Source organism: Corvus kubaryi, unplaced genomic scaffold, assembly GCF_017639235.1.
Source record: "Corvus kubaryi isolate FWS band 111438036 unplaced genomic scaffold, C.kubaryi_AGA036_p1.0 37300, whole genome shotgun sequence".
In the NCBI taxonomy this organism is placed as follows: domain Eukaryota; kingdom Metazoa; phylum Chordata; class Aves; order Passeriformes; family Corvidae; genus Corvus; species Corvus kubaryi.
The window spans coordinates 15,167,829-15,184,759 of NW_024581093.1; the positions used below are offsets into that span (position 1 = coordinate 15,167,829).

The window sequence follows — 16,931 nt, forward strand, 5'->3', positions numbered from 1 at the left end:
GGTCACTGCCCCCTTTTCTTCCTGTGATGCAGCTTATTTATTCTGCACTCAATTGTCTCTAACACTGCACCCCAACAGCCACAAAAGGCACTTGTGAGACCCTCCCTCCCTTCTCACACAGCTTTTGTCTTACTCTGTGCATACTCCCGATAAACCACTTGGCACTTGTTTAATTCACTTTCTTCTTGGGCTCCTAATCTAAGTGTAACTTATTTCTCTGTCCTTCCTTGCTGACTCAGCATGCAACACTGTTTGCCCAAAAAGAGCAGTATTTCCTTCCACCCTAATTATGTTTGGTCTTTGCATATTAAGTGTTTTAATTAATTAATTCTGAGTTAAGTATTTTTAAATTGAATGTTAAAATTAACATCAGCCCAGGTACAAAAATCAAGTTCCATTATCAATATTTTCAATTGTTCAAAGTAGTTTATTAAAAGAGTTGCACTATTCCCAGTTAAAAATCCCCGGTTAAAAATCCCCAAGTTATGCTCCCTTCTCAAACTTTAAACCCCCTGTACACCACAAGAGTTATCCTTCCCATGTTTATTGTATACTTTTACAAGTGTTTTAAGATGTGTTGGATGTATTTTAATATTTTTTAAGTGTTTTTACTTTGCACCCTAACTCAAAGCCTAACTCCAAAACTCCAGTTTCTAACAGCCAGCAGCTATTTGGAGCTCCTCAACCATTACCCTGCAGGCAAGCTCCACGGCAAACTGAATTTTAATGATGGCACTTTACCACCCTCATCTCAACTGATACCGCCCCTCTGACAACGACGAGCTATTGGTGGGCTGAGATGATTTCTCAAAGGGAAAGCACCAATCATTTCAGGCCAAAGAGGCGGACTGTGGGCAGACTGGGGCAGAGCAAAGGCACTATAAAAGAATGAGACAGGCCTCAGAAAGTCAGAGCCCTGCAGGCTAGCTGTGGGTGGAGATTGGTGCTGAGCACTAAAAGCCTAACTCCTATCAAGGAGCTTTTAATAACCTTTTTAGACTCTTGGATCAGCCAAGAGTCACCTCAGCACTGCAAGTCCTTTTTCATCATCCGAGGTCCAGTGCTGTTTCAGCCAAAGATCTCAGATCCCTGCACTCCTGGGACATACCACCTATCGAGCCATAGGATCCCAACTTTTGTATTTTTCTAATTTTTGTAATTTTTCTGCTTTCAATAAATTATTTTGATTTTTAATTTAACTAAGAGTTGTCGCTTTCCTCACACACCCCTATTTTGGGATCAGCACTAGGTTTTGGTAGCTGTGAAATCACATTAAAGCTTTAGCTGGCCTGATGGTGGCCAGCAAGGAAAGCAACTGGTGCTGCCATGGAAACGTGTGGCCTTAAACCAGTTTCTTGACTCATGCTCATTTTTTCAGGCAAAAATGGCTCCTGCTCATTTTTTCAGGCAAATGTCAAGGGACTGTGGAACAAGCCCAGGGGAGGGGATCTGATGGTTCCCCAGGCTCAGCCCTTGAGGTTTGTCTTACAGACTCGCAACCTTGAGGTGGGGACCTCACCTGCGGAACGCTGGAGAAGCCTTGCACCACCACTTCAGCTGACTCGCCTGGCTGCAGCTCCACTGACCGTGGCTGCAGCTGAAACAAGGGGGTACGTTTGGGGCTCTGGGAATCCTCTTCGTTCTCGGAGCTACTGACGGATGTGAGGCTCTGGGCCTCCTCCTCAGGTGGGCTGTAACATTTCACGGTCCAGTAGAGCTGATGGAAATGGTAGCCCGCGTTTGTGAATTTGAACTGACGAAAGCAGGGAATGAGGCTAGAAGAGAAGACAAGATGGAAAATAGTATGGGAGTAGCTATATTTCCCTGGTCATCAGACTGCTCCCAATGAACAATTTGAGGTGTTAATAGCTTGGAGACTGTCTTCATTTCCAGGTCTTAATGTGGACCAGAAACAGTGTCTGATAAGCTGCCCTTCTGATGTCATCATTGCAAAGAGAAATATGTTTATCATGGCAATGTAGCATTTTCTAGGAGACACTGACAGGACCTGGTGTTTTCCTCCAAAATGTTTGTTCTGGGGCGATTCATCCTGTTACTGTATTTTGTATTAATCTGTGCCCGAAACTGTTACTGAGTCTTTGAGATCCTGCACTTGGGGACCTTGTGTGTGGGAGTATGATTGCAGGCATTTTTAAAAACCAGCTCGGAGGCAGTTTCTGGATGATCCCAGCAAGCCGGCAAAAATTGGCTGCCTACTTCAGGAGAGGAAAGCAGGGGAGCAGGGCCTCTCTATTTTGTGACAGCTTTGGTTTTGCACTCGTAGCCATTCGTAGAAACTGCATTTTGCAATTAGAAACTGTTTTGAAGTGAACGTTGTAAATTCTGCTGGCAGCAGCGAAAAAAATGAGCGAGGTCCTGGGCGCAGAGCACAGCAGCAGCAGCAGAGCCCACAAATGGCATGAGGAAGCAGCAGCAGCAGTGGCACGGACCCCACACAAAGCAGCAAGTTTCCATCTGCCTCTAGAACTGCTCTGTGGGCTCCTGCCTTCCCGGTGGGGGTTGTCACCATCCTGCCTCTTTGTTCTGGGGGCCCCTGGTTGGGGAGGTGCCATTTTAGAAGGGAAGGGTGTGATGCCATCTTCCCTCAGTCCCTCAGCCACATGGCCACCTCATCTGGGCGCCATTTCGGGAACCTCTTTGTTCTGTGGGAGTCTGTGAGATCATTACTTGATCAAATGAGGACATAAACGTATTAGAAACAAAGACAATTCAGTGGCAATTTAGCAACTGGTTTCAATTTCAGTGGCTTTTGAGGGTATCTAACAACTCTCAACTGGCCATCACACGTTTCTAAAGGAATCTCTGCCTTCAGGGAAGGAGTCAGGGCTTTGAACACTAAAGAAGATCTTGCCGGAAGGATGACAGCAAAACTGCTCCTTGCTGAGACAGGAAGAGAGGTGGGAGCAGAGAGATCTCCTACCTGAATTGGTATCCCAAGTTGATCTCCGGAGCGAATGGTTTGTCGGCGACTATGGTGGTGCCCATACCCCAGGCCATGATTGTGAAGGTGGTCAAAAGGCTGTCCCCAATGAACAGCTCCACCTCATCAGCAAAAAGCCCGGTGTCATTCAGGATTGCTGTGACAGTCACAAGAATCTCAGACCTAGGGGATATCGCTCCTTCACTGGGATCAATAGTGAAGACGTTGGGTTTGCGAGTCTGTAAGACAAACATAATATGCATTTAGGATAGAAACCATACACCCTGATCTCTTGTGGGATATAAAAAAAGGAAAGACTAAAGAGGGGAGGATAAAAATCATAAAGGCTTAATTTGTCTATAAGTTACAGTATCGGGCAACAGCAGACCTTATACAACCTGTATTTTCTCCTCCTTTAACGGACTCACCTAATTAACCCAGTTTTGCCCAACCCAAGGGATGCTTATCCTCAGGAGAGTATTCCTTCCCCAGTCTTTCTCTGGAGTGCGTGCCAAGGAAAGCTACTTTCTCTCTCCTGGCTTATAACAAAGGCTCAAGGCCAGGGGAAGCCAGGACTGCTCAAATCCCACCCCAGCAGCCACACGGCTGGAGGACACTGCTGACAGCCTCAGGAATAACTCTGCAAAGCCAGCTGAGCAAAACCCCAAAGTCTCCTTTCCCAAGTCAGTGCTTTTCAACATCCCCTAAAGGACCGAAGCCCTCGCTTCCCACTGACCATCAGCTGTAGAGGGGTGCCCCAGTGCCCTCTGCTTTGGAAAAGTCAGCTCTAAATGGTAAGAGCAGAGCAGGAAAGCAGGAAGCAGGAAAACACCTGCAAGGCGTGCCCTGTGGGCATGGCATGGCCTTCCTAAGCATTCTCATCCTCTGGTTTCTCATGGACCTCCCTCTGCAGATGGGTCAGGAGAGCTGGAAATGCCCCGGGGAGGGAGCAGAGGCCTTACAGCAGCACAGCTGGACTGACACAGCTCTGCAGGTCAGTGCCTGGTACGAGCATGCCAAACCCATCCTTTCCATGCCAGGCCCACCCAGCCAAGGTGCTCTGCTCCCTGCAGAGGTGGAGAGCAGAATTTCATTGTGGAGTCAGGGAAAGCTGCCCTGGCAATCCCCCACTTTGGGCTTATGTTTGTTTATGCCCCAAACAGCTGGAAAAGCGGCAAGAGGAAAATTCACCCCGCTCCTCTTTGGCCCAGGAGGCTGAGCCTGGACTCTCCCACACGGCCTGACGCTTTATCCACGGACACAAACAAGTCCACAGTGTCAGGTTTTACCCAAGCTCCACAAGTTCAACCCACCCAATACGTAGAAGATCAAACCTCTTTTCAACGCTCTTTTCAAGCCTCTCCCAGATTCCCCCTCCGGCAGGGAGCACACCGCGCTCAGCCCCAAGCCATGCACCCTTCCCGGCTGCACCAGCCCTGCTCCTCCTGCCAGAGGAGCAGCTCCAGCTCTGGCCCTGCAGCTCATCCCCCTGTGTGGCCCCCACGAAATAAACAGCCCTTCTCTGCAGGAGGTCTCCCGAGATATTCACTGCTACAGAGCCCACAGGCTCTGGGGCTGCACAAGCCTCACGGGTGCATTTGTGTGCAAGGGCCCTACTGCTTTGACCCACAGCAGGTGTGTGAAACTTGCCTCCCCACAAGCAGTTTGAGGGCAGATCTCACCCCCTGGTTTCTGCCATTAACAGCAGTTTGGCACAAAGCAAATGTAGATGGAGCAGGGGAACCCATGGGGAAGTCCGTGCCCTGTCAGGAGCACAGGGCCACCGGCTTCTCTTGATCTCAGAGCTCCAAAAATGTGCACACAGCTAAAGACCTTCCATAAAATTAAGGGAGAACTTGTCAACACAGTCCAGACTCATTTCTGCTCTAACACCTCTGCACCTGATTTCACTGAGGGCTGCCCCAGCTAAAACAGCCCAGAGCCAGGTTCTTCTTGCCTTGCTCAGATGGAATATTGGAGTATCTTGCCTCCTCTCACACAGGACGATATGGCAATCTTGCATATAAAAACCAAGTAATGGCTTCTACTGACCAGTCAATTTCCCTGGAAAACAGCCTCCCAGATACTTACGATCTTCATCCTGAAGTCTGCAGTGACTAAACTCTCATTGACGAGGTGAAAGGTGTGTGTATTACGATGTAGAGCCGTGATCATGCCAACTTCTATCAGTCTTGGACTTGGGTAGATGTCTGCCCGTGTTCCAGTGCTCCGTAAAACCTGTCTCTGTTCCAGAAAACAGGCAAGAAAGATTTGGAAAAAAAACCAAAACAAACCACAACAGGGAAAGCTAAAAAGGCTTAAACAGCTCAATCCTCCTCAAGTTATTTCTTTAGGGACAACTATCACTCTCCAGCTGAAAGCTGGGCTTTTGGGGGGAAAAAGAAAAAAAGACACATTCACCTCTGAATTAAAAAGGATTACGGTAAGAGAAAGTTTCAAACTACAAATTATTGGCCCAAAGGTAAAAGCTTTGCAAGAAATCTGTAGTTAAGACCAGGCTGACAGTTAAACGACTGGTTATTCTGGAGGGGAGAAACCCTCCTCTTTAAGGTAAGGAGCATGATAGTTAAAAGCAACTGTTTTGTCAAACTTCGGGCTCCCTGCCACAGCCTGCACTGCCTGGCCCTCCTTGTTGACTGATTTACATGCAGTGCCACACTGGCCCAGTGTGATGGTGCCATCCAGGGGATTTGGCATCATCATTTCCATATGTTTTAAGATGTTTAAATCCTTGCAACGACTTTCCAAATACCAGCTTTCCTTTCTTTTACAGAAAGCTCAAGGTTCCCAGAAATCTTCTGACATCCTCTTTTGTGCTCAGAGAGATGACATTTTTGAACAGATGTTTCCAAAGGTAGTAGCATTTTAAAGATTAATTAACTAAAATTATCCTCAATTCAAGCTTAGATGAACGATATGCTGTGTCAGACACTGAGATTACCACCTATAAGGCATGAGCTGTGTATGCCACCAATCCCTTCTGTCCTTCTCCACACCAGTCTGTGCCTGTTTTCCCTGAAGAATCCCTGTACGCTTTGCACCCTGCCAGGACGAGTTGCACAAAGGCACACGTCTCCCCTTGCACTCACCAGCGGGTTTCCTTCATCCCCGAACACGCCAATAAGGACACTGGTGTCATACTTGCCCAATTTTTGGGCTTCGATTGTAACTGGAATCTCTGCTACGCTGAAAGGCTGGACTATCCCACAGGGTTTGGAGCTGGAGTAGAACACAGGAGTATCTTCCTCACGTTTCTAGAAGGGACAGAATCAAACGCAGCTTCAGAGGGACCTTTGAAGAAACTTTAAACTCCTTAACATCCACCACAATGGCAACTCACACACACTTCTAAAAATCCCCAGGACAAAGGTGAAAGGCACAAACAAGATGCAGGAACTGTAGGCTTAGCATTCTCAGGGGGTCCTGCAAGGAGGCTGCCAGCACAGGCGTTGGTGTCTGTGGATGCAGCAGCTTTTCACAACCCTCTAAGATCTCCCACACCCTGAAGACTAGAACAGAACTGCTTCCTCAGGAGGTTAAACTGCACCCTAAACTTTACATTCCGGTAGGATCTTGTTCTCAGCAGATCTTTAAGATTGAATAGAAACCAGCAAACCAAACCCTTTTTTCCCCGCTAATAATCTCCTCCACGAGGAGGAGGCGGATGTGATGCCAAACCTGGGCAATAAGCCCGTAGCAGCCAGGAATGTGGCTGTTATTCACAACGAGGAACTTCCTCTCGTACGGCTCCTTCGGATGGCACTCATCGTAGCACAGGATGTAGGGGTACGCTGTCAGCTTAGGAACGATGCATCTGGGGAAAGAGATGGCAACAAGGGAATCAGAGCTACTGAGGATGGAGAACGTTTACCCCTGAAGGTTGTGAAATGGAGTGTAACACTTTGTCACTGTCAAATCAACATTTAACAGCCCTACAGTGATAAATTGCCTTCAAAGTCTTCCCACTCAAACATGTCTTGTCAAGGAGGGGCAAACCCTGAGAGGCAGCACCCAGAGGCTGCCACGTGCCCCAGGCAGAGCACTTGTCCCACAGCTGCCTCAGCCCCTCCTTTACCCAAGAAGGCTTGAAAGGACTCCTGGAACAGTCCCAGTGATCCATGAGCTCTGGGGGAGCCTTGCCAACAAGGACCAGTGCTCACCAAGGCTCAAAGAACACCAGACTACAGTGTCTCAGTAAAAATGACTCCCTTCTCTCCCATGGTACTGTTGCCCTGGCCTGAGAACTCAGCTGGTTTTCCCCAGCCTTGAAGGGCACAAGCCACCACCTGCCCTACAGAGTGGGTGATCACCCTCTCCCTACAGCTCCCTCGGTCCTTCATGCCACAGGTCTCCACACTGACTGTCCCCCTTTGCACTTGCTTGACAAAACTGCTGCCCAGGCACTGACTGGACGGCTCAGCCTGGGAGACGGAGCTGCAGCCCTCTTGTCCTTAAACTGATGCCCACAGCAGCATCGTGAGATGGAATTTGGCTGCAGCAAGAACAACTTCTGGGTTAAGTCTGAGAACATTAAAGCTCAAAATGGGAAGCAGAGGGAAGGAGAAAAACTAGAGCTGACCTGCCCCATTAAGGGCTGTTTTTCCTTCATAAGATCTTTTGCCCTCACCACTCTTGCTGTGAGCCACTTGCCCACTGGCAAGTGCCCTCAGTAACAGAACCAGACCCTGACTCTTAGCAGGCTGCTCCCTGTGTCCCAAACCAATGCTGCAGGGTGCTCATAACCCAGCACAACTCCACTTCTTGCAGGAAGAAGGAGAGGAGGCCCTTGGGAAATTTGTTCCACCTCAAGCACCAAAAACCAGGCCAGTAAATTATATCATTCCTGTTCCCTTTAGAAAAAGGCCCAGGATCATGCTGGGGTGGGAGCAGGGGTGCATTTCACCACAGGCTGCTTTCCAAGTACTGCTCTTCTCATGTCCAGCTGGGCAGGACACGAGGTCATTAAGCAACACTTCTCCTTGGGAGCTGTGGCCAGCAAAGCCTGTGCACGGCAGTGTGCTGGGAGAGGCCAGGGAAATGCTGATACCTGCCCATGACGGTCAGTGCCAACACTCCCTCGCCAATACCCTCCACGTCCACCAGGATATACTGGTAGTACTCCATCACGGTGTTGGAACACAGGGTCACCTGGTGGAAGAGAAGAGCAGTAAATTCTTCCTTACAAAAGCTCATTGCCCACGTGTGGTGTCCTCCAGTTCTTGTTTCGTGGTAAGGAAAGGGAGGATTTTGCCTTAATTCTTCTGCTGGTCCATGTGTAGAGCACAGTCTCTGGGAGTAACTCAAGCCTTCTGGCAACACCGGATTTGTTAAACACACCCTTCTATCAGGGCATAGGTCAGCTAAATTAAAACATTAGAGTAAAGCTCTATGCACCACTGTATTCAAATTAAGGGGCCAATTTTTCATCTGACTGCAATGACATAAATGCAGAAGAAATCCATTGTCTTGAACAGAATGAGTTCAGCTTTACAGCAAGAAATTGATGGCAAAGTGTGGCCCAGCAGGTGCTGGACAGTTCATGGCTGCAGAGTTTTTTCTGTCTGCCCTGGAGATCCCTGCAGTGAACACAACTCATCTGCTCCCCAGGAGAGGAGAAATGAGACCAGGAAGAAAAGCAAACTGCTTTATACAATGACACATCTCTTACAGCCACCTCCTGTCCTCATCCTTCCTCTGCCCACTTTCAATCAAAGAAATCTCTCTCAAAAGCACAAGAATGGCTTCTGTACTGATCATCTGGTACACGGTTTCAGCTTGTGATTTTGGAGACAAAACAGCTCCTTCAGGAGCATCCCCAGCACCCCAGCTAACAGAGGCCTCACACGGGTGCAGGTCTCTCATGCACACGATGCCCAAAGCTGGCAGAGCTAAAGCCCTCCCACACTCCAGTGAAGCTTCAGCCTCACCAGCTGCACTCTTCCTATCATACCTCAATATCCTGGTGTCCCTGGGGGAGGATGGTCCCTTGGCTGGGAGTCATTGTAAACTCCTTTGGCTTCACAGAGAAATCAACTCCCTTCCTCCAGGATGGGTCAGTATTGTTGCGCATTTGATCATAGCAGCTAACAACAGGCCCTGAACCATCGTCTGGAATGCGGAGCTTGAACGTCAGGGATGCCGGGGAGGCGTTAGTGAGGCGAAAGTTCTTGGTGTAGGGAAGGCCTAGGAAAAGGACACAAATATCCATTTAGGCACCAATTACGTCATGACTCCTGGTGTGAATATCCTGGTAGGATGAAAGTGTGCTTGGAGTTTAGCTTTTTGTTATCTGAACTACAGCTCACCGAGCAGCTGCATGAGGAATTAATTGTCACTTAGTTCTCTTTGACACTGATCTCAGACTGCTGTCTTGAAAATGCCCACTCTTAGCCCTGCTGAACACCACAAGTTTCTCTCTTTCTCATGGGGAGGAGCTCCCTCACCTGCTCCAAACCAGCACCAGTTATTTCTCACTGATGAATGTGCACCCAGACTGAGCATTCACCTCTGAAAATTCAAGCTGTAAAATTCCCTGTTAAGTCTGCCAACACTGCCACTGTTTTCAAGATATATCAACAATGAGCTGTCATTGAGAAGCTACAGCAAAAGAAAGTGAGGATGGAATCAGGAAACAGAACGTGATGCAAAGCACCCCAGTGCAGTTTCTCTCTGCAGGATCCTTAAGGCATCTCTAGGTTTGGGTCAAACAGACTGAGCACGTGACGGCTCAGAGCCCACTCCACTGGAGGCAAACCCGAGCCTTGCTTCAAGATTCACAATTAGGAACCACATCACACCTCACCCAACGAATGAGGACATCACACCCGTGCTGCTCACTGTGATTGCTGCCTGCAAGGGTTTACCCCACTTCAGCTCTGAGATTTGTTTTCCATACTGGAAAGCCAGAGATACAGCCACGCATGGTGGGGGTGTCCTGCAGAGCACAAACACCAGCCACAACCTGCTCTGCAGTGGACATCTGGCTTGGCTGGCCAGCTCTGTGGAGAGGAGACTTCTCCCCAGGCTTCTCACCAAGAGTCATTTGAACACAGGTGGGGGGGAAAAACCAACAGCAGGCACAGCCCAGAGCTTCTCCGTGCCCATCAACAGGGACCACTGCCGGCTCCAGCAGTGACTCCAGCACGCAGGCAGAGAGGCACAAGAAGGACAAACACAGATGTCACAACCTCAAACGAGACTGAGGTCACCACATGCAGACAACAGCCAACAGTTGAAAAGAAGCAAAGACACAACAGCTGCCTTCAGCTGAAGGGACCTTAGGAATGAAATTGGATTAAGCAATAGGATCAATCTCCTATTACAGAACCATGTTTCTACCTGCTGCCTTTCTTTTTTCATTTATTCAAAAGGCAGCTTAACAAGTGCCTCAGTGCTGATGCAGGGAGGGGAAGAAGCAGCTCAGGAAGGCAATGAATTTTCTTAAAAAAGTTCATGAACGTCATTGTTATGGGTTCAGGCTTCGTAGTGAATTTTTCCCTTGGTCTGGGAAGGGGGCTAGAGGTTTTGAGGGACTTTGGCTGTGGGGGTGGGCTTTTGCATTCAGGGTTTTTCAGGAACTGTGCAGTGATGCTGCGAGCGGTTGTGAACTCGGACCTGAGATTTCGCAGGAAGTGGACCCTTCTTTCCTTCCTTCCTTCCTTCCTCTCTGGGATCGGGAAGGTCGGCCACGTGGTGCTACAGGAGCTTGTGTGCTCGGCCCCGGGACTCTGCTAGGCTGCAACTCGGCACTACGACCGAACCTGCCTGCCTTCCCCCCTCCTGCCTGCTGCTGTTCGGCAGTGCCGAGATCGCCTGCTGCCCCTGAGTCTGCAAATGGAGCGATTTCCTTCCTTCCTTCCTTCCCTGCCGGTGCCGGCTGGGAGGGGATCGCTGCCCTACCAGAGCCATCAGCTCCCCCTGCCTGGGATCATAACCACACCCAAAGGGAAACACAGTACTCGGCGGGTTGGAAGCTTCTGTTACTGTGGTGTTGTTTGTGCTGTCCCTGATCTATTCTAATAAAGATCTGTTGTTCCTTTTCCCAGATCTTTGCCTGGAAGCCCTGTAATTTCAAAGGTATAATAATTTGGAGGGAGGGGGTCATCTTTCCATTCCACCAAGATTCCCGCCTTCCTTGGCAGACATCTGTCTTTTAAACCAGGACAGAGACACACCAGAACATACTGACATTCTATTCCTTGGTTCTATTTGGTCTCATGATGGCAAAATGCAACCTGAGGCACCAGCAGCCCTGGAGTTCACACCCTGAAGAGGCAGAACGTGAGTGATGGATGCTCTTATGTTCAAGTGCTCAATTTTGGAATGCACAGACCCCTCACGCTGCGTCCAAGCCCAGGGAACACTCACCAAAGGCGATGTCACCGAAGTTGATCTCTTTGACGTCCAAGTGTAAATTCGGTCCATCGATGCAACCCCTGCGATGACAAGGACAGAGGAGGCAAAGGTTAAAGGGAATTGCAAAGCGTCCGCCTGTCGTGGCTCAGGGGCAGAAAACCTGGTGTCAGGGGCACCATGGGTTGCAAATAACACACCACCATGTGCTCAGCACAGTGTCCATGTGGACAGGAGGCAGCCAAAGCCAAGTGGTCAGCAGCCAACAGCCCCTGATGGGGCTTTGGGCACAGGGCAGGCAGGAAGTGCCCCGGAGTTGCTGCTGGTCCCATGAAGGACCCTGAACGCACCCAGACATGGCTCTGTGCCTCAGTTTCCCCATCTGAAATGGGATGGACTTCTGTAACCAGCCTTTCCAGCCACAGCTTCCCTGATTTGCTACTTCTTAGCTGTAACTGGTGTTTCCATGGAGCTTTCTCAGGACCCACACAGGAATTACAGACAGAGTTTTGAGACATGAAGCCAGGGGACCCCCACACATCTTCTGAAAACAGCAGCAATCCTACACAGTGGACAGATGAATCTTAGAGGAAAGGACCAGCTTGTCCCCAGTGCATCAGCTGACACAGCCAGGAGCAGTGATTTAAACAACCAAACATGGGTGTCCTGAATCTACCACACCATTTCACCTGCCCTTGAACTCAGCAGACACAGGCTCCAAAAGTCACCAACATCCATTGAAATCAGCACTTGAAGCTGCACAACACTCACAAGTTTATTTAATGGTTGATGCCAATCAATGCCCACTCTGGCTTCTGGTTAAAAATCAAGCACCAGTGAACTGTGCCTTCTATTGTATTCACAGGACTGCCATTGGCTCTGCTCTATGCACGTCAACAAGAGACGCCTTGCTCAAGGAGAAAGCTGCTTATGCAGTAACAGCCCATGACCAGTTTGGGAGAGGGACAGAGGAGAATCGATTATTTGATGTTAAAAGGTTCCCTCTTGATTTCCAAAATAAAAACCCAGCACTTTTCCTCCAAAAACAAAGCCAGCAGAATTGTTTCTCTACTATGGGCAGACCTACTTAGCGCTTTTCTCTCACTTAGTAATAACCTTCTTGTTCTTTTTCATCCATTTCCCCTCATCTATACAAGGTATAATCGACTGCAGATTGCTTTCATTTCTTTACTGCCTTGACCCAGTGCCCCCAACAGCAGCAGCCTAGCTCCAAAGCTCCAGAGCAGCCAGCATCAGCTTTCCTGCTTACACTACATTATCCTACCAGCACATGGCTCAGGCTAGCAGGGACAAGCCCTCGCGCTGCTGTGGTTCTGAGAAGTGAGCTCTGCCTCCCCTATTATCACCCCTTCTCCCTTTTGCTAGGCAAGGATTCTCTCTTGCAATGGCACCAGCCCATGGGATGAAGGCCAAGTTCTTGTGACAGTCCCTGCTGCAGAGTTCCCTGTCCCACATCAGCCCTTTCCTGGCTGTGGAGAGGAGGTACCAGAGCACTCTCTGCACAGGACTTGGGAGCTCAGCCTGTCTCCATGCATGGGCATGAGAGCTGAGGTGAGGCTGCTGCTGCCCCTTTGGGACTAATTATTATCAGAGGATTTTAAAAATGCTGCTTCTGGCATGCAGTCACGCAGGCTGGCCCACCTCCAAAGCCCTGGAGGCCTTGCTGGCTGTTCAGGTGGGACATGCCAGAGCAGCTACTGCCCAAAGCTGATCCATCCCACTGCCTGCCATGGTTCAAGGCAGAGGGAGATCCCTGCAGGGAGGAGTCACTCCAGCTCCTGGGTACCCACACAGGGCAGCAGGCATCCTCACACTAAGGCAATGTCAGGATCAGAGCAGAGATTATGACCTCAGGAAACCCCTTTTTTCTCTGCTCCACCCCAAACTGAGGTAAGTGGTGGATGTCCCAGAGTCAGCTACAGATGGGCCCACCAAGCTCCCGGAGTCCTTACTTGATTCTCAGGGCTGCAGGCATAGGAGATCCAGGCACACTGAACTGGAATTCTTCATCAAACATCCCCAATAGGGTGGCTTTGAAGGAGATCTGAATAGTCTGTCTCTCGCCTGGTGCAATGATGCCCTTCCTGGGCTCAAACTCGAAGCAGTTGGCCACATGTGCGGTTGGAGGCACGAAGGTGAAGGGAGCATCAATAAGGCTCTTGTTAATCAGATCCACCTGCAGCAGCAAGAAAGCGAAATGGAAATACATGTGGAATCTTCCCTTCTTGGGAGTTATTTTCTAATGAGGCAACTGACACCTGGAAAAGGCAGAAGATGCTTTGTGCTGTTGAATGGCAGGAGTCAAAAAAAATACCACAGGACAAGTTCTGCCTTTGGGTTTTCATGCAAAGCACTGGTAACTTCACATAACCAGAGTCACTCTGGGGTTATCCCATGGACACAGAGCAGTCCACCTCTGGTCAGCATCACCAAGCTCATTCAGAATTCAGACCTGGCCCTGAGAGCAACATGAGGTGATTGCAGCTGCGTAGTGAATCAACACAGAGCTGCTGCTGCTGCCCTGGTTAGCACAGCTCCAACAGTGCCATCTACTCATTCGCCTTTTCTCAGATCACAGAAACAACTCATTGATAAACAATGAGGCACCAGCATGAAAATGTACAGACAGCACCATCTTTTGGTAAGAAGACTCAGAGTGTCTTTCCCTTCCACAGCCAAGCTTTTGAAAGTGTCTGGAAATGTAGTGCCTCATTTCCTACCTCTTTCAGTTGCTCTCTGTCTTTGTTTTTCGTTTGAGGTTTTTTTTTTTTTTTTTTTTTTTTCAAACTTGACATTATTGGGGTGGAGGCAAATAGGTAGAAAATTCCTTTGCTTTATTCCCAGGAACACTTTTTGTTTTCTAGAGCCAGAGATGCACCAAGGCTGAAGTGTGGTGAGGGACTGGTCAGCAAGGGCAAGCACTCCCCTTGACCAGCGCTGAGCCAGGAGGGTGGATGGCTTTCCTCCGACTGCCAGGAATAGGCAGGAGGCACTGGACTGAAAACTGTTTGCAATGGACTTGAACTCAAATGCAGCCAGTTTGTTGCAGCTGCTTTTGGACAGCCTGAGCACAAAGCTGATTTGTGTCTGGGACTGGAACAAAAGCCTCTGCACATGCAGCTTTTTGACCCAGTGTTGCTTTCATGGGCCAAGGGGTTTTGCAGGAAGCCTCCCAGCTGATGGCCAAGGAAGGCTGCCAAAAAGCAGGGCTTGGGGTTTCATGAACAGCAGACACGCCTTTCCGACCCCTCCAGATTGGAGCAGTACATCAAATATTCCCTGCTCACAACTGCCCAAGTTGCCAGGAATTCCACAGGTCCACCAGGCTCGCTGCTGCCTCAGGAGCCATCAGGATCCACCCCAACCCTGCTGCTCACCTCATAGGCATGGGTTGTGTTGACATAAACGTTCCCAAGGTTCAGTGTATCACAGCTGAGTTCAACCTCAAGTCCTTTGCCTTCCCCTCTGAGCTTCAGGGGCAGCCTGATCTCATGGCCTGTGGAGAGATGTCCATTTCAGTACAATAATTCTCTCTGTTATCCTGTATTTTCCAGGCTGCCTCAATGCTAGTCCCTGACTCTGAGCTGGATGCAACCAGCTCCTGATTCTCCAAGAGAAGATATGGACCCTTTTCTTCCCTCAGGAGATATCCCTTAGGGCTGACTTCCAATTTCTAACCCATTCCTTGGGCTGGTTTCTCATTTAGTCACCAGACTGCTGAGTTTAAAACATCTCTGATGTCCTGTAGTGACAGGACAAGGAGTAATGGGTACAGATTGAAAGAAAGGTTAGGTACTAGGAAGAAATTTTTTACTGTGAGGGTGGTGAGACACTGGAACAGGTTGCCCAGGGAATTTGTGGAGGGGTTCCAGCCCTAGAAGTGTTCAAAGCCACGCTGGATGGGGCTTTGAGCTACCTGGTCTAGTGGGAGGTGTCCCTGCTTGTAGCAGGGGGCTTGGGACTAGAGGATCTTTAAGGTCCATTCCATCCTTAACATACTTAACGTGGTTCTATGGTTTCCTTCCCTTGCACTTAGAGGAGCTTTGAAATCCATTCAGTGAAGGCACAAAGCTCATAAAGAGTTTGGCAATTGCTACCTGGCAAATTGGGTTTTGTAGGTGGCCCAGCAGCACAGGACTCTGTTGCCAAAGCCCTCAGCTTCTGACACTCAGCACTGTGTTCTATTTCCACAGACTGAGAGCTGCAAGGTGACAGTTCCCACACAGGAGAGAAGCAGGTGCTGGCCAAGGGTGGTTCTTCCACAAACACCCTGGGCTCTGCGGGCCTCAGCCATCTCTGGTCTGGTGGTGTCTGGGCAGTGGGAGGTGATCCAGGGTCAGGGAGCACATTTCTAACTCAGCTCCCACTGCCTGATGATGGATCCATGTAAAATGGACCCATCCTGGAGGTCAGTGGTCTAGAGGGACTTAGTGCTCATTCACTAAAGCTCTTCTGCTCTGTAGCTCTTTGGCCTTTGAGGAAGTGCTGGCAAAGCCGTGGCATGAAGGCTTCTCCCTGCATTGCCTGGGTTGTTCTGGGATCAGTAATCCAGACACAGTGCTCTGAGCCCTGGCCTTGTACAGGAGACTCCCTGGAAGCTGCAGGGACAGTGGGGATGTGCCAGCACTGCCCTGCTGACCACGGACTCTTCCCAGCAGTTATGTGGGAGCCCAATGGGCTCGGGCTTGCACCATGGCTTCACTGTGGGTGAGAGGAGCAGGGGAAAGGAGCTGTACCTGAGATCTTGCAGTAAGCCACACTTCGATACTCTAGCACTTCTTGGGGTTTAAAGGTCACCTTGATTTTGGCCGAACAATTTGGCCCGATCTCTCCCTCCTAAAACAGAAAGAGACAGCAAACCATTTATCTTCTAACATCACATTTCTTGTTTTCACCCACAGTCCTGTAAGGCTTTATTTAGAGCATCAATGTTGAGGCAGGAGTGAACAACACAAGGAGCCCGAGGAAACCAAACCAAGCTCAACACACTGCTGGGAGCTCTTAATGCTCAGCTGATGAGCTCCCACTCTCCACAATATTCCTGCTGCTCTGACACAAGCTCTTGGTGATTTCACGCTGCTGTCAGCTACAGTGGTGTGTAACTGCCATTGTGCACCTATGGCTGTTGGCCTTAGATGGGCCACAGGAGTAACCAAGAAGAGAACACAATCCCCTTCCTTGGAAATAAAAATATTAGTTTAACCTGTTTTGAAAGAAAGCAGAGCTTGGGATTATTCTAGGGTTTACTCCAAGATGAGAAGGGATTTTGCACTGTGCAGACTTTAGGCATTCATCATCTCTCACTATACCAGTACTCAGAATCAGGGCTCTGGCTGATGGCAGGAGGTGGGGCTCTGCTTGCATAAACAGAAAAGGAAAAGGTTTTCTGTCCCTGTGTACAACAGAACCCAAAAAGCCCATTTGAACCTGCCAGCCTTGTGTCCAGGCTCACAGATGACTCTGGAAGGGAGATTCAGAAATAGTGCAAGTCGTGGTTACAGGAAGGGATTGGCATTTCTATGATTAACCTTGGGCTGAATTTGGCCTCCTTTTCCCAGTGAACCATTGCATGCTTCAGGTCAATATGTGAACTGGC

The 16,931-nt window shown here is 49.3% G+C and overlaps 1 protein-coding gene across 1 annotated transcript in view; it reads right to left on the minus strand.

The window, feature by feature from the left end:
- LOC121664449 (hydrocephalus-inducing protein-like) overlaps positions 1-16,931 on the minus strand; it is a 79,352-nt gene that overhangs the window by 49,590 nt on the left and 12,831 nt on the right. Inside the window, 12 exon segments of the mRNA XM_042027757.1 lie at positions 1,501-1,775; positions 2,942-3,180; positions 5,033-5,185; positions 5,890-6,216; positions 6,641-6,776; positions 8,010-8,110; positions 8,913-9,145; positions 11,330-11,461; positions 12,977-13,002; positions 13,288-13,511; positions 14,701-14,831; positions 16,036-16,171. Coding sequence (XP_041883691.1) covers positions 1,501-1,775; positions 2,942-3,180; positions 5,033-5,185; positions 5,890-6,216; positions 6,641-6,776; positions 8,010-8,110; positions 8,913-9,145; positions 11,330-11,461; positions 12,977-13,002; positions 13,288-13,511; positions 14,701-14,831; positions 16,036-16,171 — 2,113 coding nt within the window.